Below are 25449 nucleotides of genomic sequence, written 5' to 3' on the forward strand. Positions count from 1 at the left end.
GTATAGAGGTTCCTCAAAAAGTTAAAAATAGAACTACCCTATGACCCAGCAATTATAGTACTAGGTACTTATCCAAAGGATACAGTGATTCGAAGGGGCATATGCACCCCAATGTTTACAGCGGCAATGTCCATAAGAGCCAAAATATGGAAAGAGCCCAGATGTCCACTGATGGACAAATGAATAAAGAAGATGTGGTACATATATATACAATGGAATATCACTCAGCCATCAAAAAGAACAAAATCTTGCCATTTGCAACGACATGAATGGAACTAGAAGGCATTATGCTAAGTGAAATAAGTCATTCAAAGACAAATACCATATGATTTCACTCATATGTGGAATTAAAGAAACCAAATAGATGAACATAGGGGAAGGAAAGGAAAAAAAAAGTAAGATAAAAACAGAGAGGAAGGCAAGCCATAAGGGACTCTTAACTACAGGGAACAAACTGAGGGTAGCTGGACCAGAGGCAGGTGGGGGGATGGGGTAAATGCGTGATGGGCAGTATGGAGGGCACTTGTAATGAGCACTGGGTGTTACATGCAAATGATGAATCACCAAATTCTACCACTGAAAGTAATACTACACTGTATGTTAACTAACTTGAATTTAAACAAAATCTTGAAAGAAAAAAAATGTTTGGCAAAACAAGAGTCACTAAAACTGTTTTCTTCTAAAATTTAAAAATATTTTTATCTCTTACCTTTAGGTCCATAATCCACTTCAAGTTAACTTTTGTATATGGTGTGAGGTAAGGGTCAAGGTTCATGTTTTGATACATGGCTATTCAATTGTTCCAGCATCATTTGATGAAAAGATCATCCTTTTCCCACTGAACTGCCCTGGCACCTTTGTCAAAAAATTAACTATGTATATAAATGTATGAATCTACTTCTGGACTTCTTACTCTGTTCCACTGATCTATGTCTATCTATGCTAAAACCAGACTAAACTGATTACAGTACCTTGTAATAAATCTTGAAATCAGTATAGTGAAACCAGTAAATCCCCCAACTTTGCTATGACCTTTGCATTTTCATACAAATTTTAAAAAACAGCTTGTTAATTTTTACCTCCTTAAAAAAAACCTAAAGAATTTTGATTGGGATTTTAATGAATCTTTAGGTCAATCTGGGAATACCTGCCATCTTAAAAATATTTAGTTTTCCAGTCAATGAATACAGTATATCCCTCCATTAATTTAGGGTATTGTTTTGTTTTATTTTTTTTGACTGAAGGACTCTACAGTTAAGAAAGCAGTCATCTCACACAGGAAGTTTAGGAAGACCATGGTAACTATAACTTAGAGCTGGGGGATCAAATAGCTGTGAAAAAAATAGCTTCTTAAAAATTATTTAGGGATTATTGATTTATTTTTAAAGATTTTATTTATTTGTTTGAGAGAGATTGGGGGGGGGCACAAGCTGGGGGGAGGGGCAGAAGGAGAGGGAGAAGCACTGAGTAGGGAGCCCGATGCGGGACCTGATCCCACAACCCTGGGATCACAACCTGAACCGAAGGCAGACACTTAACTGACTGAGTCATCCAAGCATCCCAGGGATTGTTTTTTTTTTTTTATTGAGATACAACTGACATATAACACTGTGTTAAATTTAAGGTATACAATGTGTTGATTTGATACATTTATATAACACAATATGATTACTGCCACAGGCCTTAGCTAGCACCTCGATCACATCACGTAATTATCATTTCATTTTGTAGTAAGAAAAACCTTTGTACATATTATGCCTTTCTTTTTCATACTGGGACTATAAGGTCCTCATGGGCAACAACCAATTTTGAGTCATCACTAAGATGCTACCCACCATGTTTCAGACACAAGGAAAACACCGGTAAGATAAAAGTATGAACACTTAAAAGTGTGAATTTTATTTGCTGCCACTGTAATTTTACACTAAAATTAGCGAAAACTTTCCTACACTCTTTAAAATCTGGAGAAACGATGGCCAAAAAACTGTTTTCTCGTGTACTATTATTTTAAATGCAGAGCACAAGGACATTCATTGCAAATAATTTTCCCTAGAGTTATAAAATGAAGATAAAAAAACCAACATTAGGATGACATGAAAATAAAGCCTTAGACAAAAGCTTAAAAGTACTACTAAACAATATTAAAAATGTGTAAGTGGAAATAAACCTGATTAAGAGATGTATTGCACGAACTCGTAATGCACATTAAGTCATAAAAAAAGTGAAAAAATATTTGAGTTCTGCACACATATTTCTACTGTGAAGTATTTAAAATAATTTGGATAATATTTAACAGTAACCTATCCCCCTAATAAATCAGTGGGTTTTCTTTCAATTACTAATCAGATGAACTTCCTTCAGATTATTCTTTCAAGTTTGCCTTCCAAGAAAAACTATTTCTTACAATAATCATGATGATGATGATAACGATTTCCAACCATGCTTATTATCTGTATTTTAAAAACTAAAAGAAACATCTTAGAATTTTCAAAATCTTGTAATTTAAGAAATCAATAACTCACATTTGGACAAACACATAAGATAAGCAGTTATTGCATAAACAGCTATCCACAGCCTTCATCATTAATGCAAAAAAGCTTTAGTCTTTTTACCTTTTATTTCCAATAAGCATAATGACCATGTTGGAATTGGAATGCTGGCGGGCATCCTCTAACCAGGTTGTCAAGTGGTTGAATGTATCTCTCCTAAATATAAAAGAAAATTTGATTACTATTTTCAAAGTGTTTCCCCTAGTAGTGTACAATGAACAATATACGTTCCATTAAAGATAACTATTTTTAGCCATATCCACTTACGTAATGAGAAACAGATCTCAAGTAGAGTATCTGGAAATTAAATGTAACCTTACTTTGGAAAATTCCAATGTATAAATAGTATTACCAAATTGATTAACTTGGGGGTACTTATTTATATAAGAAAATAATTTCGGTGCAGGTCTCTGTAGTAAATTTAAATTTAATTAAAGACACACAAGTTTTAAAGTCAAATAGCCAGGGAATAAAGGCAAAACCATACTTTCATAACTGGCAATCATGTTTACTTAGGGAAAGTCTCTGCATTGACCAAAAGAATGGATACATTTCCAAGTTCTCACCTTGTAATATCATACACTAGTAAAGCCCCTGCTGCACCTCTGTAATATGACCTTGTGATGGAACGAAAGGACTCTTGCCCTGCCTGTGAGGAAAGAAAAGGTTGAGAGTTTTCTTTAATAAATTGTCATCTACATTTTCTTTTTATTCATATATAGAATACGGGCAAATAGGGAATGAGCACGTAAAGAGAAAGAAAACTTCACCAGTCTTAGGAAAAAGTCACAAAATACCACTATCGCTCAAGTCAACCAGACGCACATGCACCCCCCCACCCCAAACAAGACCTCTAAACCTTTTTTGGCAATCCCTGACAACCCAATTTACTGAATGGCTTCACAATACATGAATCATTATTAGAACACAGAATGGACTCCTAGCAACTAAGCTCTGAAGACAAATTTGAAAGGAAGCAAATAACCCAGAGCCTCACATTTGAATTCAATAACCCACTCCCTGGGGCAGCTGTTGACACTAGAATAAATAAAGTCCATTGTAAATAAATGATGAATGACATCTTTACGCCCACCATCTGCTGGTGTAAAGGTTGTTGGAAGGCCAAGGATGCAGATTTTATCAGTTATATCATAAACTGCAGTGAGCTTTCAACAGTCATCAGATGGAATTCTTTGAGCAATCATTTTATTATGAAAAACAGAAAATGGTTCTGAATTTAATTTATATAATTTTTTCTCCACACTTAATCAATTTCCTCTGTATGTGATATATAATGCTTGTCAAATGGCAACAGGATGTAGAAGTCATCTTTATATCCACTTGTGAAAACAGACTTCAGAGATTATGCAAAATTAGTTAATTTCTCTCTTTTACTGGTGGCACTAATGTTCTGGTTTTTAAGAAGGCTAGTGAGGATGAGAGACTGTGGACTCTGGGAAACAAACTGAGGGCTTCAGAGGGGATGGGAGTGAGGGATTGGGATAGGCCGGTGATGGGTATTAAGGAGGGCACGTATTGCATGGAGCACTGGGTGTTACACGCAAATAATGAACCAAAAACTGGGGATGTACTGTACGGTGACTAATATAACAAAATAAAAATTATTTAAAAAAAGGCTGGTGAGGGATATACGTATTGCCTCTGAGTTTAAAATTGAGACGGTTCTTATTAAAAATACTTTTGCATTTTTAATCACTTCTCTACTTTTGAGAAAAAGTAAGGATGTAAATTAAGTAAACGCTACGTCAGTTTTCACAATCTTTGTATTCAATATCTACTAACCTGGAAAATATTCATGTTTGTATGCTGAGTTTTAATCTTTCAGTGTAACTACAAAGCCCTTCCAGCCCTCAGAATTCACACAGACAGCTCAAGTTCTGCCTTGTTCTAACACCCCACACTGTAATTCCTTGTTCTTCTCAGCCCTCGCAATATACTCCCTCCCTCCCATGGCCCCCACCCCCAGTGCCTAGCACTGGGTCTGGCACACAGCAGGCATGCAGACAAAGCCTTACCAATGAAAGAATGAACGTAATATCTTAATCAAGTGCACGAAATAGTCATTTTGTTTTTTAGGACATCAGTAAATCTTAACATGCTAAGATTCAGTAAAAATAACTTCTCTTATGTGGAAACTAAAGATTAGGCTCTCTCTTGGTAACTTGCAAGCAATTCTGGCACTTCGAATAATGTCTTATGCTAAACTGAATACTGAGAAAGCCACCACACAAAAGAACTGTACAAATAACCAACTCATTTCACATAGTTTGAGGTTAAAACATTAGACGATACTAGCTGGAAGCATGAAGTTTCATTAAAATTATTTTTATATAATTCATTGAGATGTATCTTTCCAAAAAAGTTTTTTTAATAAGTCCAAGTTCAAAATGTAAGCATTATGGGAATTTCTTTTTTAACTGCTTAGCACGGTTGAAAACTAAGGACTACATTTTTAGATTTATTTCACTGTGAATTATATATACCAATGAAGGAGTCTTCGTAATAATACAAAAAAGATAATGTTTTCTTTAGTTAGTAATTAGGTTTAGAGCTCTAAATATTGAGAAAAGGCAAAAGTCCTTTAAAACAATCTTGCAAGGACATTCTGTGGGATGAGTTAAATTAATATACTGTCGAGAGGAACATCACTGTACAATTTAAAAGCTCAGATTAAAAAAAAACAGTAAAAGGGAAAACAGATTATTATTTATTTTTAAGATTTTATTTATTTGTCAGAGAGAGTGAGAGCACAAGTGGTGGGGGGGCAGCAGACAGAGGGAGAAGCAGGCTCCCCACTGAGCAGGGAGCCCAATACGGGACTTGGTCCTGGGATCATGACCTGAGCCGAAGGCAGACGCTTAACCGACTGAGCCACCCAGGCGTCCCAGGAAAACAGATTTTTTTAAAAAAAGATTTTATTTATTTATTTGACAGAGAGAGAGACAGCCAGCGAGAGAGGGAACACAAGCAGGGGGAGTGGGAGAGGAAGAAGCAGGCTCCCAGCGGAGGAGCCTGACGTGGGGCTCGATCCCAGAACACCGGGATCATGCCCTGAGCCGAAGGCAGACGCTTAACGACTGAGCCACCCAGGCGCCCCCAGATTTTTAAAAAGGAGAACAGCACATGTCTATACACCATTCTCATTCCTCCTGTATTATTTTACCAAGAACATGTTATAATATGGATATACTGTATAATGGATCACTTTAAACTGAATCCATTCAATCTGGTTTTGCCTACCATTACAAATTAAACAAAAACTCGAGCAAACAAAAATCCAAACTTTCCAAGTGAAGTCTATGAACATAACCACACATCTTAAAATCTATGATTACTTTATAGTAAGCAAAGATCAGTATTCAAAATAGTTTCTGAGTTCTTGAGTTCTGCCTGGTGAGAATGACACCCCACACATTGGCTTAGTCTCTCTGTTAACGGTATTGATAGCCATGAAACAAATCTTGCCCAATTAAGTTTTTTACTATGGCTTCTTTAACCATACAGGAACTGTTAAGCAACAACTGCATAAAGCTAGTCCAATGTTAATTATCTTGAGCATGTTAAAGCAATCTAGTTTTTTTTAAAAAAAGGTTAATATAAGTATGTCCAAATGCTGGTTAACCTATAACGTTTTACATGAAAAAGAAAGTTAACTTAGGAAATACAGATGTTATTTTTGACTCTCTTCATTATAAGGTGTTGGCTTAAAGAGATTTTAGAAGCTTGAAACTGAACAGTATATAGAATTATTTGCAGTAAGGGATTTCAGATAGTAGCTAAGGGTATTAAAGAAAAACGCATTTAAAGAACCGAGAATAACTGGCTAAGGGAACAGCACCAGAAAAACCTCGTCAGGAGTGACCACAGTGGATCGTGAGCTTACCAGCTCACAAAATAACTCTTTGAGTCCTGTAAAAAATCAGCAAGATACCCAGATATCAGCCTTGCCAGATAACGGAACATGCTCATTTTCAGTAAATCAGAATCACAAAATCTCTGTGAAAAAGCTTTACAGACCTTCGTTTTCCATGTGAGGACTGCTAAATCAAATAAACTTGATTATTTAACCCATCATTTTCTTGCTTGCTTATTTATTTAGTACAATCTACCCCTAACTTGGGACTTGAACTCATGACCCCAAGATCAAGAGTACCATGCTTTACTGGCTGAGTCAGCCAGGCACCCCTAGCCTATACCTTTAAAAGTGATTTCCAACTGCCAGATAAAGATCCCCCAATTTCGATTCCCCATGTGCCTGAGTCTTTCCGTCGCCAACAATTTTTCTGGTAAACTGGCTGGGAATTTAACTCCTCTTCCTCTCCTGTTACTTTCATAACATACAACTTTTCGCACAGTAAGATACTGCTGAAATATTTCTAAATACCCTGGTTTTAAGTCTTAAGCTCTTGGGAATCTGATCTCTATTTGTTTCTCTAGAACTTTATCTTCTTATTCAATAAAGTCTTGTTCATACAGCCAATTTGTTTTCCTACCGATAGCCTGCCCGTACTCTGAATATTCCTGCTTTTGTATTCCTGTGTAACTCTGCCTGAAGAACTATTTTCCTCCATCTACCCCAGTTCCCTTTTCCTTGAGGACCTGTTCAAATGCCCTGATTCTCTCACAAAGCTAGGAAACTTGTCTACCACAGCCCATAGTTACCCATTTCTCCTCACATACCTAAGAGCACTTCCATGTGATCATTTGGTTCCAGTACTACTGATTATATAAAAGGTACACACTGCTCAAATGCTGGTCTTGTTCCCTCTTTTAGTTCTCTTTGAGGGATAGCCTAACTCAGAATACTGAAGTACATACAGCAGGCACTCACATTATGTTATCCTGACTGATTCCAAAGGGCCAATAAAGTTAGAAAATTAAGATTTGTGAGAATCAATATTATAGTAATACCTCTCTTTTCATTGTTAATGATTTATCTAACAATTCCAGCTATACAGAACCCAGCCAAGAACCAAAAAGAAGAAAAGGATTTCTAAGTAGCCAAATAAGTGGTCCAGTGCCCAAGAATGAAATCTCAGGTACTTTACTAAAGATTCAACTTAAACATCTAGCTCTGTGATCAAGGAACTGCTATCACTCAGGAAAAATGATTTTGAAATCTACACACATGAACAAGACTTGTTTTGGATGACAGTAACATTAGTAAAAATCAAAGTGACTTTTAGGCTGCCTGTGGTTCACAGTAAGGCCAGAGAAAAAGTCAACCTGGTACTATTTAAGTCTAGGCTTTCTAAGGGAGACTCCCGCAGAAACAAAAGTAGTTCACCCTGAGAAGAGAAACAGGATTGTAAATATCTAGAAAAGAAGAGGGAAGTTAAATTCTTTAAAAAATTAAGCATATTTACTTTGAAAAAGAGAGGATTTCAGATTCTTTTAACACTGCCATATAAAAGAAACTGGAGACCATAGGTGGGAAGTAAACATTAACGTAGAATGGAATGTCTAACAGAGTTCCCTGTCCCTGTAGTTGTTCAAGAGAAGGCTGGTGAACAGCAGCCACAGGAGACAAAAGCCTCTCCACTCCCGGGCTTGTGGGCATGGGGGCGGAGAGGAGTGCCAGAGGCAGAACTGTGTCCTGGTGCTTGGTTCCAGGCCCCTTCCCTGGTCCTACTGAATTCTGGTCATCTCCTTACCACTCCACTGATATATAAAAACGCCCATTGTTTGGTGTAAGAAGTTGGGTATAAATGGACACATTTTACAAAGGAGAAAAATGCCTGTGATTTGCTGAAAAAGGTACTTTCAGCATGTAGGCTGCTCATGAGTGTTTTTTTTACACAGTTTCAATGTCTTATTTGAGGGGAAAATATTAGTCAATCTAAAATATTTTGAGGGAAGTTGAACAGAAACATGGACTTTCAAAACATCCATACTATAAATCGGGGGGGAGAGAATAAAATTTATTTGGATATACTGGGAAGGCACCTGAAAATCTGACAAAAAACAAAAAGAGGAATAAGAATTAAAAAAAGGTGGGTAAAGGCTAGATGAGAGTCTAAGAGTGAGAATGGACTTCTTATGCCCTCCTTCCATCAGTCAAGGAATAAGAACTGGGAGCAACTTGTTTTCTTCTTTGACTCACCCCGACAGAGACTAAGAATATCACACATCTGACTTCTGACAAAAGAAAAAAAGTCACACAGGGCCAAAGGAAAGTGCTTTAGGGGAGGCACCGATAAACTGTTACCACTGCTTGCCGCAAGGCCTCCCGGGAGTTATCTGATGGCAACTATACTTACCATATTCAAAACAAAGAAAACATGCTGGATGTTGGATGTGGAAATTTTGCAAGGAAAACTCCTTATTTTTATTTTCTGTGAATGCAAATGGATATACAATGGATGATAAACATCCTAAGATACTGGGACTTAGTCACTGGGGAGAAAAATCATTTCTTTAAGGCTGATGAAACAAATAACTGTATTTGGCAAATTTTTGCCTGAAGGAGCCTAGGATGGTTTTGTAAATGTCCTGGGCCAGGAAAAGACATGATCCTTGCTACTAAAAATGTAGTTTCCTATCCAAATGTATAGACACACAGCAAAACATCAATGATATGGGAAACCATGTTCCACTCGGATATAAAACGAAGTGTGGAACCAACCTTAACGTGTGTCAGAGAATGTCTATTAGAGTTTTGCAAGTTAGGTGAAAGCAAGAAGAAAACCAATAACAGGCAAACCTCTAAGGCAGAGACTCAAGAAGTAGCTTTTAAAAGTAATAAGTTAACAGACTTGTTTTGAACATTCCTTAAAATCTGAAACAGGCTACTGTGTTCCCAGTACCGTCCATGTGGAAGCCTTAGAATTCTTTTTTGGGAGTCATGATGTCTTCAAAGGTACCAGTCTCTCTCTTTAAGATACAGAGGAGAGAAGACTATTCCTCTGCCTTTATAGAGGAAGTGTGAACAAGGTTTTTGTTTGTTTCTATTTCCCTTTCATACTGGTCCAAAATAAGTAATTACTACAGATTTCTTCTGAAAGATCACTGCAGTATAAAATAATCAACTCATAAGCTAAGGGGGAAAAAAGGCAGGACTAGTTAACCTACAAAAGAAACAACTGGGGAATGAATGATTTGTTCAAGTTTCAAAAACTGGAGGGCAGGGGACTATTTAAGAGAATACCTTAAGGACAGAAGAACAATTGAATACACCAGAATAAACTACAGTGAAGTGGTTTGTTCCTCTAATGTCACATAATTCTCATTACAATATCAGTCTCCCCTTTGGAACTATGTACTTCAGTAATGATATCTCTTGAACATATCCAGTGATCCTACAAGCTGCTTAGAATGAGAGGTTTACACTCATTTATTCAACAAAATTTACCAAATATTGCATCAGTCAATCATCTATGAATCTAAGACACAAAGTTGAGTATAGTACAGATGGTCCTTTCCCTCATAATTATTCTGAGGAGGGTAAACAAACAACTATAGTAACAACAGGATCAGAGCTCTAACAGAAACATGCATAAAATACTATGGGGAGAATCACCTATCCCATGGGTGTCAGAAAGGCTCCACAACAGTTGACATCTGAGCTGGTCTTAAATGGGAAAAGGGGGTAAAGTACTTTAAGCAAAGCAAGTATTCATGCACAGTACAAGGTATGAAAAACGTGTTTATTATAGAACAGCAAGTAGGCTGGTTCACACTTACACTGTGCTGCATGAGTTTATTAGCTAAGAAAGCAACGTAGCTAATGCAAAAAATTCAGTTCTGAAAAAGAAGAGTAAACTATTTTAATATAGAAGTAGAAAATACTTCCTTTTAGCTGGAGAGCGTTAATTTTAAATCTCTAGGAAGGAAGGGACTTTGCATGTTTCATTTTTCTCTTTTCCATGCAGTTTTGAAATAATATTGCCTGAGAGAATATAAATCAAAAAGGTTATGACACTACAGGCTCTGGGTGGGGGGGCCCCTAAGAAACAGTAAAAGCATAAACCTTCACTTAAAAAGAAGAGCTAAGAAACCACAAGAACCTAGAGTCCAATGTATAACTGGGACAGAGCAAGACAGAGATTTAGGGTTTTCCATTTCAGGACGATTATGTGATACGTAGGAAGTGTCAGGAAACCTAGGTCTCACAACAGCCTGCAGCAACTTGCTTCGTCTTCTTGGGAATCCAGTCTGTGAGACTGTCTAAGGTTGCTTCCTTCAATAATTGTTATAGGTGACAGGTAAGAAACCAAAACTGAGTGACAAGAGAAAAAAACAAAACAAAACTGGGGTATATAATGATAAAATTCCCCATATTTTATATTTCATTTACTAGTTCACAGAATATGCTGTCATAACAGGTGATCTTTTTTGATCTTTCTCAACTGGGGATCTGTGAAGAATTAAGACTTAATTGCCCTACAGCAGTGGTTCTCAAAGTGTGATCCCAGGACCCCTCGGAGTCCCCAGTTCTTTAATAGTCCATGAGGTCGTCTGTTTCCCAGCTACCTATTTGTGTGAGGTTGTGGCTTCTTTATACACTCCAACTAAACAACACACATAAGACTCAAGGCATAAGCAAATATGAGAATCCAAGCTGTTTTCTATTAAGCAGACAGTGAGGAGATTTTTCAAGATGTAACAAAACGACATTTCTCACTAGAAAAATAAAGTTTTGTTTTGGAAAAACAGTCAATTTTTTGTTTTGGAAAAACATAGTCAATTCTCATAAAAACTGCTTTGCTTATCCTAACATATACTGAGTTTCTTATGCTTATTTTTTTAAAAGATTTTATTTGAGAGAGAGAGAGAGAAAATGTGCATCAGTGCACGGCAGGGGGGAGGGGCAGAGTGGGAGGGGTAGCAGACTCCCCAAAGAGCAGGGAGCCCTACAAGGGACCTGATCCCAGAACCCCGGGGTCATGATCGGAGCTGAAGGCAGATGCTTAACTGACTGAGCCACCCAGGTGCACCATTATGGTTACTTTTTAAATGTCTGCACTGGGCAGGGAGCCTGCTTGAGATTCTCTCTCCCTCCTCCTCTGCCCCTCTCCCAGCCTTTCTCCCTCCCCCTCTCTAAAAAAAAGTTTTTTTCCCCTCAGTTTTGATTTCTAATATGGTAAATATTGATAGCTATAATAAGGCACATAAGCAAAGGCTCTCTGGGGTCCTCATTACTTTTTAGAAGTATAAAGAAAGGGATTCTGAGACTAAAAAGTTTGAGAAACAGTACCTTAAGGCATTCACTGTATGTAATAAAGTAACTTCTCTTTTATGCATTTAAGCTGGGAGAACCGAGAAAACAAGTCACTCAAGTACTATTCTGTGGTTCAGATGACAAACTGCTATTAAAAGCCATACAAGATGGCACGGAATAGCACTCAATGAATTTGAATGAGAGAAGCAAGGTGGCTTCAAGTGGTTGAGACTAAATCAAACATATTTTTATTTTTAATTTAAAAAAATTTTATTTGACAAAGAGAGAGAGAAGAGAGCTCGTGTGAGTGTGCACAGGCAGGGGGAGCGTGCACAGGCAGATTGAGAGGAAGAAAGAGGCTCCTGGCTGAGCTGAGAGTCCGACGTGGGGCTCGATCCCAGAATCCCAAGATCATGACCTGAGCGGAAGGCAGACACTAAACCAACTGAGCCACCCAGGCACCCCTCAAACTTTTATTTTTAAATCAAACTTTTAAAATTAACAAACTGTCTGATCAAGTGACTCCATGGTGTTTACATTCATATTTTATCTTGTACATGTACTTTAAATAAGCTGCTTTATTTTCTTAAAAACATAGTTTCTAAAGCATTTCCATTTAGACCACAAAGCCTGAGCATTTGTTCAGGTATGTTCGCTAACGCCCAACACCTGCGGTACACCTGCCGAAAAACACTGCAAAAGAAACCTAATCTTTTCTGGCACTACATTTCACCTCATGGCTGCAGGGGTGTTGGTATCCAACAAACCATAACAGGCATAAAATGACATTAAACCATAACAGGCATAAAATGACATTAAACCAAAACAAAACATATACTGTACTTTCATAAAACAACTTTATTGAGGGCATACAATGTATTTACTATACTTACCGTATCCCATATCTGAAGTTTTATCTGTTTCCCATCAATAGTTATCATTCGAGCACCAAACTCTACACCTGAACAGACAAAAAATGATTTGTTACACAAACTAGAGGGACTATATTTCATATTTAAGGATTTTTTAAAAAAGTATGTCTATTTCCAGGACATACTATGCCAGGTGATACACAGATGAACTTCAACAAGTATCGCTCCTACCCTTAGAAAAAACATAATCTAAGGCAAAGGTGCTAAAAGGCATAAGCTAAAGACACAATTAAAATACTAAGATATTCAAGTCTAGTACAGTTAGAAAACAAACTGTGGTCTTCCTGTTTCATAGACTCAATAACATAAAAACAACTAGAAGTGAGATTCAAGAACAATAATTATTAGTAACAAATACTAAAATTTCCTAAAAACTATTAATGTGGTATAAAAATCACTGAAAGGGATAAATGCACTTCAACGTCACAGTTTTGGTTCCCAGTGTGGGTTGTCAACTAGAAAAGAAATCTCCAAATCTACCCAGTAGAAATAACCACTGTTTAAACATACTTCTAGACACTGCTCCATGGGTAGCATATTCTGTATATACACACAGAAATATACAATTTATATAAATGGGAACATATAAATGCTGCTCTGCAATTTGCTTTTCAGTCAATAACAGAAACATTATTCCACATCACAAATCTCATTACAAATCAATAAATATATAAAACTATGCCATTATTTTTGATGGCTGCATATTAAGCCAGCTTTACTAAGTTGCTACAAATTCAGGTCATTCCCAAATTTTCACTAAGTAGTTAAAACTGAAATGAACTCTCTGCATACATTTTTCAGCCAATGATTACAATTTTAGGCAAATTACAGGAAAGAGAATTGCAGGTCAAAGGGAGTACATACTTTACACTTATAAGTTAACTGCTTTGGCTTTTTTCCTTCATTTATCATCTTTTTTGAAAGCACTCAGCAATCATCAAAACAGGAGGAGAAGAAAAAAAGGGGATAATTTCAGAACAGCACACAGCTGTGAAGGAGATTCTGAAAGAAGTCTATCACTTATATTACACCAAGTCATTACTGCTTGGAGTGTGCTCTATCAGTATTTAGATCAGACTCAGGGTGAAGGGAAGACACACATGGTCCTCAGAAACCAGATGTCACCCTGGCAGAAAAACTGCTTCTAGTTGCCCAGGGAAGGGCATACTGCCCAGTGTCAGAATTCCATTTCAGCATCTCCTATAATTCCCCCAACCATGATCAGGAGGATGGGATAGACAGGTAATTTGTCCTTTCATGATATGTAACTTGAAGATTTTAGTCTACATTTTAATACTGATTTCATCCTAGGGACGTAGTCAATACCAAAAAAGTAATGGTACGTTTCTCAGACTCAGAAATAAAGAAAAGGTAGAGAGGCCCAGGAGTCATGATGTACTAGAATGAAAAATGCAAAATTCCAAAATTATGCCATATAAAACCATTTTTTCTATCTACCTATGTATACATTCATTACAAATACATAAAAGTATATACATACATGTATTTACATGTATTCTGTGGCACAGGGTGGGAGACAAACCACCATTCACCAGCTTACCATTGATGATATGAAAATGAGACTAGCTGAGGGGAGAAACCAGTGGCTAAATATTATACAAATGTTCTTTGAGGTGTCAGTATTTAAAAGGAATGTACTAATGTACAAAATCCTACATAGGTAGGTATTTAACTCACTGGCTAGAGCCTTTTCATGACTCTATTGTTTCTAGCCACAAACTACAGAGAGAGAAATCCTGTTTTTCCTTTCATTGTCATAGGTGAGCTTTTAATCACAACCCAAAACTGCATTATTCACTGGGACTAAAGATTTCAACCCAATGCATAATGTCAAATCTGACAAACAACAACAACAAACAACAACGAAAAACTAGAAACAGACCCTTGGACTGATACCAAGCTTGGACAGGCAAGGCCAGCAAAGGCAAGCAGATGCTCCTTCTTGGGAACTGACATCTTGAGTGGAGGGACGCAGATACAACAAGTGACCGGCATGCATTCTGTCCCAGCAGATGAAAGGCCAAGAATAGCTCTGCTGCTGTAGGATGGCAGCTATGGCTCCCGCTTCCTGGCCCCTCAGATGCTTTATTCCTGCCCACTCCGAAGTCCAAGGTTTCCTCTTCTGCAGGTTCTATATAAGACTCCAGGCATTCTAATATATCCCCTTTTGCTTAACTTCAGCACAATTGCGTTTTGGTATGTTTATCTCTTTATTCAAAGTAATAAAGATTGTTTGAAACGTCTGATTTCAGCTTCAGAACCATAACACTTTCTCATTTACCTACTTGTAACTGGGCTCAATGCGGGTTTTACCTTCGTAGTCTATGTGGCAAAAGAAAATACTAAAACCTAAATGTCCTGTTAAGACTCGGTAACACACAAAAAACCGAAAACCTTATTTCTCTTCTGCATTATTAAAAATTTTTAATCTTTTTCCTTAAGTATATACATATGCTTGAGAATTCCATTTTCCCTATCTTTTTTTCATGGGATAAACCATCATCCCCTATGCCCTTGAGGCTCTCTTCCCAGATACATTTTCAATTAACAGCCAATTTGGCTGCCAGAGAAACTGTCTGTGGAGCCAAATGCAAAGAAGGCCTCATTTACCTGACATTGTTAGGGAGCGATTCTGATTTCTTCAGATATGTTATTCACTTGCAACCTTCCAGAACAAAATACTCCGAGTGTAAATACATATACTTTTTAACTCTCTCTAGATGATTATCATCCCTCATAGTAAGGACTTGAAACCTTGCAGAGTAACCATTTATTGAGTACTCAATGATCAATACCTACTAACTGTGGGACCTTGGGCAAATTGTTAAATCTCTTCTGTGTCATAGTTTTCTTATCTGTAAAATGGTATTAAAGATACCCATCTCCTAAGATTAACAGTTTTCTACTTTAAAGGGTTACTACACACAAGATACAACAGTGTTTGGCATACAGTAAGTACTCAGTATGTGTGAGCTATTATTATTATTATTTCATACTGTACACCAAAATTTCTAAACCACCACTCACATAAACTAATGATGACAGCCTGTTTGAGAAAGGGCCCCGTATCAGAGCCAGGTGATCGTGGGGGCTGCCAAAGCACAGAGCAGAGGTAGGCCAGCAGGAGAACATACAGACTTGTTCCGGGACCTAGCCATTACAGAGGTTCAAAACAGAGACTTGTGGGAAGAAGGCTTTATTCCCCTAATTCTAGAAACACGGGGAAAACTAAATATTAAAGAGTAATATCCTTAATTTTCTATGAAAAATGAACAGCACAGGCCATACTTAAAGGTAAACTACTAGAGGAATTCAAATTACAGAGAAAATGATTATAATGCCCTCAACTTGTAAATTATTCTAGAGATTTTGGTCACAAATTACAAAAATAAAACTAAAAGGTACAAATGTTAGCTAAAGAAAAAATTATGACTTACAGATAAGACCAGTCTTCCCAGAGTGCGCAAACTAAGTAAACAAAAATAATGAAAAAAAACCCCATTCACAATAGTAACAAAATCTATAAAATACGAAAATAAACTTAAAAAAAGCACAAGGCCTGTATGAAGAAATTTGTAAAACTTTACTGAAGGGCATTTAAAAAGTTGTAAAAAATGAAAACACATGTGTACATAAACAGGTGATCTTAATATACTAAAAACATAAATGGTCTCCCATAAATTCAATAACATTCTTCTCAAACTTTAAAAGCCTCACTAAAAATTTTGCCATTTGGCAAACTGGGACTAAATTTTAACTGGAAGAACAAATTCACAAGAATGATCAAGAAAACTCAGAAAAGGAAAAATGCCAATCACATATTAAGTATACTACAATTACTATAAATACCAGCGTGGTATTTTCTCATGAAATAGAAGGGGAAAAAACCCCAAGCAAAAAATCCCCCAAAACATAAATGGAATTAGATTAGAGAGTCCCCAAATAGGCTCGCTTATATACAGAGATTTAGCATATGATAAAGGTAATAGTTCAAACAGGAAAGAAAGATGGCTTATTTAATTAATGGTGTGGGGCCACATCTTATACACAGATTAAGGAAAATCATTTACATGGCTATATACTAGATAGGGTACAAATTTATAGTATTCGAAGAATAATTAAGAGAATATTATGTAAATTTTGTATTGGGGAGTCTTCCTTAGTAAGGCCTGAAAGCTATAAAGAAAACCATCAAAGGATCTGACTAACAAAACAAAAACCAAACTAGTACTAAGAAGGGGCAAAGATAAAAACAAGTAATTCAAAGAGAAAAGACACAGAAGTAGTTCTAAAACATATAAAAAATGCTCAGCCTCACTAAAAATTCAGGAACTGGAAAGTAAAAAAACCACTTTTCTCTCTCTATTTCACGAAGAGTTAAAAACCTATAAGCAGCAGTGAAGGGCAAGAATGAGCAGAAACAGGTATTCTGTTCAGCACTCTGGTGGAGGGAGTGCAAATCAGAACACCTCTGTGTGTTTACGAATATATTTGAAACTCTAGAAGGCGACATACACACCACTGGATGATGGAGGGCCAAAGGCAAGTCATACGGGGAATTTAACTTTCTCTGGATTTTTAACAATGTTTTCAAAATAACCACACCCTGTCAAGAAAATACATTTACATTTAATTATTCAGATAACATAGACTTTCTGAGATCTAAATTAGATGTTCACAGGTCCTCTAAGCTACCTTCCTAGTTCTTGGCAATGTTATTTTAGCTAACTCGAGTTAGCTCAGAAAACTGAATCCCAAATAAATGAGGTGTGTTTTTAACTGATTTGTGGGAAACCAGGTACAAGAAATAATGCTTTGACTCTACCACTTTTTCCCCCAATGACTCCTCGCAGTCACTTTTTATAGGATGGCTCGTTTAAGGACTAGGGGGAGATAGGTAGGAAGGTATTAACATATAAATGGCCTGGCCTCTAGATCAGTGTCTGTCAAATTGTCCATTAGTAGGTAGCCAAATAAATGTAGTGGGAATTAGTGGGCTGTAACTAGAGTGATTTCTACACAATGTAATTAAACAGCATTAAACAAATGCACACATCAAGCACTGTGATGTTAAATGTTATTTTCCGAAGCTTTCTCCCCAGATAGTATATTCTAAATTTAGAAAACATTTATAGGGCCTTTATATGTACCGGCCCTGGAGATACAGCAATGAACAGAACAGATAACGCTGCTATCTTGAACTTTACTTTTATACTGGTGGGAACCAATATTCACTTACAATCACTGGTATAAAAAGTTAAGGAGAAAAATAAGTCTAGGTGAGAGGATGGGTATGAGGGTGTGTGTGCGTATAGATACACTTGTGAAGATCTAGCAGGAAAATAATCAGGAGCTATTTGGATCACGTTAAGTTTGAGATGCCTAATAGGCATCTAAGAGAAAGGAGATGTTGAGGAAGCAGCTGGATATGCACACATGGGGAGGAGAGAGCTTACTAGAGTGAATTCAAAAATGAAGGGAGGAGAAAAACTAGAGAAAGAAAATACGAACAATTCTTTCTGAGGACTTTTGCTAAAAGAAAACAAAAGGATTGAAAGCTGGAAAAGATAACAGTCACAAAAAATAACAATCAAAAAGGGAAAAACGAATTGACACCTGGGAGAAAAAAGAACTGCTGAAGCAGTGTTCTTGAGCAGGCCTCGGCTAGCAACTCCTAGTTCATCCCCGTAGCAAGGAAAAGGCGGAGTTTATGGGTGCAACACAGGTTGGTGGGTCTATGTGGTGCTGGAAACCTGTGAAAATGGCTCTTCTGCTTGCCTCTATTTTCTGAAATAGAGACCGAGGTTATTATACGAGAGTGAAGATAGGAAAGGTGGTGCATGCTTAAAGAGCAAGAAGGTATAACACAGTTGTACAGGACAGCAGAAAATGAATGGACTGGAAATAAAGTGTAATTGTGAAGCAGTTAGAAGTCAGCGTCTAAGAAATTAATATGAGATTAGTTAGCATGGCTCTGTGTTTTTCTCCAAGCAGGACGGAGTGGGTAGTCAGATTTAACTTATGGGTTAGCCACAAGAATGTGATGGAGCAAAGGGGATTGAGGGTGCATGCAGCAGTGATTATAATGACATAATTACAGTGGCTAGAATTAAAGCTGGGTAAGGAGAGAAGCAGGACCACCAGAGGGGTGAGAGTAGAAAGACAGCAGGATCAATGGATTACAAATAAATGCTCCATCAATGGATGGAGCAAATAAATCATTAGTGTTAGCAACTAGAGGGTGTGAGTTGGAAGGATGGGAAAACAGTCAAAAGGCCAGATACATGAAACTAAGATTCTGGAATGCTTCCAGATACTGGTAATGACCAGGTCCTGGGTGTGACAATGGGAGTAAGTAGCTGAGGGAGAGGAGAAGCAAGATCAGAGGAGAGGTAGTAAAGCAAATGAGAGGCCAGGATGTGTGTGTGGGGGGTACGCTCACATGTATGCAAAAGTCAACAATACAAAACAAATTCCTAGCTGGGTAATCAATATTTAAAAGCCACTGCTCCAATGCTTCTCAAAACTTTTCATATGAATCACTGGGAGATCCTGTTTAAATGCAGAATCTGACTCCGTAGACTCTTTAACAAGCTCCCACAGAACACTCATGTTGCTGGGTCAGTGCAATAGGCTTGAACACACCTTCTGAGTAGGAAGGTTCTAGTCTAGACCTTCAGCGTAACTGGATCCAGGAAGCTATTCGTAAACTGCTTCTTTGATTCCTACATTAACAATTCTCACTGAGACAGTAGTCAAAGGGTAAGGTGTATTTCATAGACTCATCCTTGTCTTTTACTTCCTCTGTTCCCTGTTTAATACTTTTTAGTCGTGACCTGACCTTAGCTTTTTCACCTTCTTCTATTCATCAGGCAAAGGAAAGTATGCAGCAGAACAAGATAATGTCTTACACCCATTTCAGCAACCATTCCAATGTTCTTTTAAAACAAATACACGCTAATAACCTGAAAAATAAATTGCCGTGATGGCAGTCAGGGTCCAATCAGAAAGACAGAAACCACATTTAAATATCTAAAACAGAGGGAATTTAATGTAGGGAGTTAGTTACAGGAAAGAAATAGCTACGAAGCTCAAAGAAGGGACGGTGAAGAAGCCAAAAGATCAGCACCGGCAGGAAAGTGCTACCATCCCAAGGCTGGGGGAACAAAGAGAGAAACTGGTGTTGGCAGACCTTAAGAGCCAGACCATCAGTGGGCCTGTCATCACCAGAGGCTGGGGGTAGAGCTCGGAGGAAATAGTTAATTAAGCCAGGCAGACAGAGAAAAGAAGATGCTTGGCTTCCCTTTGCTTTTAGCCTCCAACCTCCCAGCGTTGCCCACCAGCAAACCCAGAGGGAAGCCAGCTGGTACAGCTGCATGAGTTACAGTTCCAAACAATCCCCTTTGGTCCATCTCCTTCTCTCTCTCCACAGGTATAGGCCTTGCTGATTTCTGACAGCAGGCTTGGGCCCGTCCTCTCCATCAGGTGTGCCATAACACATTAGAAATGTATATGAAAGCTTCACGAAAAGGGAGACACTTTTGTTTAGTTCCCTATACTAAAACCAACTGTGTGGCTAGTTGCATCAGGACTGAGTCAGGCCTACGAGAGAGCTACCCAGGTTTAGACCCTCTGGGCAAAGAGCAGATCCTACACAAAACTCAGCTCACCAAAGTCAAACTATGAAGTAAGGACCAGCATGAAACAGCAGTACCTGTTTTACCCTTCATTACTGTATATGCTTAAAACTAGCAAAATTAAAATGGAATCTGAATATTCCCATTGACAGTAGACACTTGGGAGAAGATTTCAATATATCCACAAAGTACATGTGGTTTGGCTGAAAACTATTAATTCATCTAAAATTTGATTGGCAAACTCTATGTTTGATTTGGTATTCTAAAAATATACAGGACACAAGAATCAACTTTCTTTTAAGGATGATTTAAAGATATCTGTAGAAAATAAGCAGTCACCGGCTGAGAAGATACACCAAGCTATCAGTTATAAGATCAATTCAGTCTTAACAGGTACTGGTAATGGTAACTGTCTCATTTATTCTTTGCAACTTAGGACACTAAAAATGCCCGCTGGCAGTTTCTCTCAATTAATAATTACAAGTAACCTAGAGCATCTACCATGTTGCCAGGCACTCTTCTAATGCTTCACATTTCTTAACACTCATTTATTGCTCACAGTAACTTTGTGAGACTGGTACCACTATTACTCTCATTTTACAGATAAAGGAAACTGAGGCATGGAGTGGTAACATAGCTTATCCAGCTAGTTAGTGGCAAAAGAGACTACTCTGATTTGCCTTGATTTGAACTCTGGCAAGCTGATCCAGTCTCTGATCATACCCCTATGCTATACTGTTTTGCAATCATTTGTTTCATCGTTAAATACAATCAAAATATTAAATATTTATGTCTTCTTGTTTTCCAACCACTTTTACAAAGTTGCATAATATTTTTACCATACTCATATACTTGTATTTTTAAAAAGTGATGAGCTTAAACTCTGTATAGCAACAAACAACTCTAGTTTCACAGATTCTTTTTGACTCATCACTAATAGAATGGACCCCTGTTAGCACATTCCATTTCAACTACCCAAAATTTCTGAATGTTTCTCATCTCTTGTATAAAACTTACCGATAGTCAGGTCATGCACTGGCTGAAACCTCTTGTCTGTAAACTGTAGCAATAAGCATGATTTACCAACACCTGAAAGTTAAAAAAAAAAATTATGAGACAAAACTCACAAAAATTAAGAAACACTTTACAAAAGCACATCGAAAAGAGGCAGCTAGGGTTTCTGGTGCTCCATGAACAATCTACCAGAAATTCTTGGTGCTCTGATTTCCTGGGAAATCATGGGATTGATGATTTAGGTGGAAGGTGTTAATCAATCCCAAACACCTTTTCATCCTTTGTTATTCACTGGACATTTTAATCTGAAAGATAAAACTGACAGGAACTCTTAGGAGACAACCAAGCAGGTCCCCCCAGTAGCCCCTACCACAGTACTCTAGCAAGAGTTCATGCACTTTGTATTTTGTGTAGTAGTGAAAAAAAAAATTTTTTTTTTTAAGATTTTATTTATTTATTTGACAGAGATAGAGACAGCCAGCGAGAGAGGGAACACAAGCAGGGGGAGTGGGAGAGGAAGAAGCAGGCTCATAGCGGAGGAGCCTGATGTGGGGCTCGATCCCAGAACGCCGGGATCACGCCCTGAGCCGAAGGTAGACGCTTTAACCGCTGTGCCACCCAGGCGCCCCAGTAGTGAAAATATTTTAAAAACAAAGTAACCTCTTTTTGTAGTTTATCTTACTTTCCTACAAACAAACTGACGGTTAAATGTATGGAATCTATTTTGCTCTATCTTCTGGCTAACACATTCAGGATCAACTCTAATTTTTTTTTTAAAGATTTATGTATTTATTTGAGAGAGAGAGAGAGAGAGAGCCTGAGCAGAAGGAGGGGAAAAGGGAGGGGCAGAGGGAGAAGCCGACTTCCCGCTGAGCAGAGAGGCAGATCCCAGGACTCTGGGATCATGACCTGAGCTGAAGGCGGACGCTTCCCCGCTTCCCCGACTGAGCCCCCCAGGCGCCCCCAGGATCAACTCTAATCTGAACTGCATCCCGTCCCTCTACCACCAAATTCACTTCATTAAGGTCATGAATAACTTCCACAGTCCTAATTCAAGACAAATTTTCTGTATTCATCCTACTCATCCTCTGAGAACCGGTTACTGACCACCACAGCAGCTTCCTACTCATTTTCAGGCCTGTATCTTCACAGTTGAGCAAGTCCGCTTCCTTGAGAGCACCCTGTGCTTCGTTTGTTCTTTCACTCAAAAGCCTTCACTGAAATGCTAACTGTGCTCTGCACTTGGGCCTTCAAGATACAATCATGTGGAATGCTTTCTTCCTTACAGTCGAATACAGGTAGAAATATTAAACACTACCAATGACAAATAATCTATATGAACTGTAATTTGAAGTAATTATAGTAACTGCCATTTGAATGGAGAGAGTACTATGGAGGAAGAGTAACAAGATTAATTTAGAATGAAGCGCTGGAGAAGGTCTTTCTGAAGAAGTGACACTTAAATTAAGCTGTTCAAGGTCTTCTAGATTAGAAACTCAACGGTGAGAAGGATGAATATCTTGCTGTCTTATGGCAGATATAAGGCAATTAATGATTTCGCTGAATGATTGGCCCTAGTGTCAAATGTTACAAAGACTCTCAAAATGCCCAGCAAACAAATGAAAGAAATGTGTGCATATATGGTTATGCTTTGGGAAATACTTTAGTTGTTCAAAGTTTTCTAAATGTTTTAACTAAAAACAAACTGGAATTTTAAAACATTTGACCTTAGTTTTCTTCTTTTTTCTTTTATCCAGGATTTGTTTTTTACATTGCAAAAGGTGTAAAGCCAAACTCATTTTATCAGATTTCTAGCTCTGAATAGCCTTTCAGATCTAGGAGAGAAAGGAAATTATTTTTTAAGTGTGATAGTACAAAATAAGTGAACATTTGAGATCTGAATCTTCAGGGTTTTTTTTTTTAAGGTTAAAAAAAATTTTTTTTACATATAATCCACCCCTCAACGTGGGGTTAGAACTCACAACCCCAAGACCAAGAGCCACAGGCTCTACCAACTGAGCCAGTCAGGTGCCAAGAATTTGTTGTTATTGTTGTTGTTGGGTTTTTTTCCCCAGATTTGCGGGGGGGGGGGGGGAGCAGAAGGAGAGGGAGGGACAGAATCTTCAGCAGGCTCCACAACCCTGAGATCATGACCTAAGCTGAAATCAAGATCTGGACACTTAACTGACTGAGCCACCTAGGCAGCCCCCCATTAAAATAGACTTTTAATTTTTATTTATTTTTCATTTTTATTTTTTTTAGGCTTTTTATTTTTAAGAGCAGTTTTAGGTTTACTAAAACTAAGAACTGGGCAGAAAGTACAAGTTCCCATATACTCCCTGAAGCACAGCCTCTTCCACCACCACAATCTACACCAGAGCCATTAACACTTGCTATAATCCGTGAACCTACACTGACACAGGATTATCAAAGTCCACCGTTTACATTAGGGTTCACTCTTGGTGTTGTCTATTCTACGGGTTTCGACAAATGTATAATGCATTTACCACTATGGTATCATACAGAATAGTTTCACTGACCTAAAAATCTCCTATGCTCTGCTTATTAGTCCCTCTCCCACCCACAATTCCTGGCAAATGGTCATCTTTTTACTGTCTCCATAGTTTTGCCTTTTCTAGAATGTCATATAGCTGGAATCAACAGTATGTAGCCTTTTCAGATTGGCTTCTTTCACTCAGTAGCATGCATTTGAGATTCCTCTGTGTCTTTTCATTTCTATTTTTAACATCCCAGATTTTCCATATATAGAAAAAAATTATAATTAATTATAAATCACGTATTTTATTACCGAGAAACCTCAAGAATCATCTAACAGACTGGCAATCATTTAACTGATACAAGAGCCTAAAACCCTTTCTTAACTCACAACAGAGTATGTATTGCTTTAGTGATACTTATACCACTTATTGTGACCAAGTGCTAGTTAAATATAGAAAAGGCTTGCTGTTTGGTTTTTCACTTTAAACACTCCATATGCTTTCTTCAGGTAATCAAAGGATCTTTCAAGTTAGAGGATTTGGGTAATTTGCATCCTTTGCAGGACATGTTTTATTTAATACTTGTTCTTTTTATAATATAAAATTGGCAAAAATCTCCAAAGTTTCTTTCACTAATTTTCCTACGATCCTCTCTTAATCCTTGATATTCAGAGAGTTCTTTAAAAGTGTCCTCCATATCTTTCCTCTTGTCAGCTATTTATTAGTCTAAATATCAGATCCCCATTCATCAATGGCATTATACGGAATTCAAGCAGTGCTCCAACATTTTTCTGTACTTGATGAAATCCTATATATTTTGCGGGACTTGTAACTGTTTCATCCTTCATATTCATAGAAAATGATAGTCAAATATGTTGATTTTCCTGAGGGGAGACACTTAGAAAAGATAACAGAATGAAGCATACTTTAAGTGGCCAATGAATATTTTCATGTTATTGTAACTGTATTGTCAAAAACTTTGAAATACTTAAAATTTATGATTATCAACAGATAAACTTATATAAAGCTTCTCTCATGCCAGATATTGTTTTTAAGCAATTTACGTATATCAGCTCATTTAATGCTTAAGAACAGCATAACATAGTGGTCATGATTTCTGACTCCAAAGCCACACCAATGCCTTGGGTTCCAACCCCAGCCTTGCCAATCACTATCAACAGAACCTCAAATTAGTTATCTTCTCAGGGCCTCACTTTCCTAAATCTGTAAAAAGTAGGCTAATAATAGCTATCTCAGATGTTTATTGGGATTATTAAATGAGCTCGTGCATTAAGTGCTTAAAACAGTTATCTGGCACATAATACAATTCAATAAAGAATTCAACAAATGTTTGTTACTACTATTAATGCTATCACTTATTACTATGTCTATGTATACCTCAAGCTCCCTAAAAGTTGGAAGCACATTTTATTCATTTTCAGTTTCACCACATGTACTTCTAATGCATGCCAAAATTCAAACTTTCTAGAAATATTTGAGAATGTACTATGTTCTAAGGCTAAGCAACTAGAATATCAGTAAAGAATAAGATAAAGGCTCTGCCCTTCTGGAGTGAGAAGAGACTATGAAAAAAAAATTTTTTTAAAATGTGTATAT

The 25449-nt window shown here is 37.4% G+C and overlaps 1 protein-coding gene across 1 annotated transcript in view; it reads right to left on the reverse strand.

The window, feature by feature from the left end:
* The window catches only part of RAB2A (RAB2A, member RAS oncogene family), an 87769-nt gene that overhangs the window by 34173 nt on the left and 28147 nt on the right, over positions 1-25449 (reverse strand). The window contains exons 2-5 of the mRNA XM_045789043.2: positions 21338-21409; positions 12624-12691; positions 3116-3198; positions 2613-2705 (exon numbers count right to left, since the gene is read on the reverse strand). Coding sequence (XP_045644999.1) covers positions 2613-2705; positions 3116-3198; positions 12624-12691; positions 21338-21409 — 316 coding nt within the window. The remainder of the gene's footprint in view (positions 1-2612; positions 2706-3115; positions 3199-12623; positions 12692-21337; positions 21410-25449) is intronic.

Source organism: Ursus americanus, chromosome 9, assembly GCF_024610735.1.
Source record: "Ursus americanus isolate L20-20 chromosome 9, mUrsAme1.1.p, whole genome shotgun sequence".
Taxonomy (NCBI): domain Eukaryota; kingdom Metazoa; phylum Chordata; class Mammalia; order Carnivora; family Ursidae; genus Ursus; species Ursus americanus.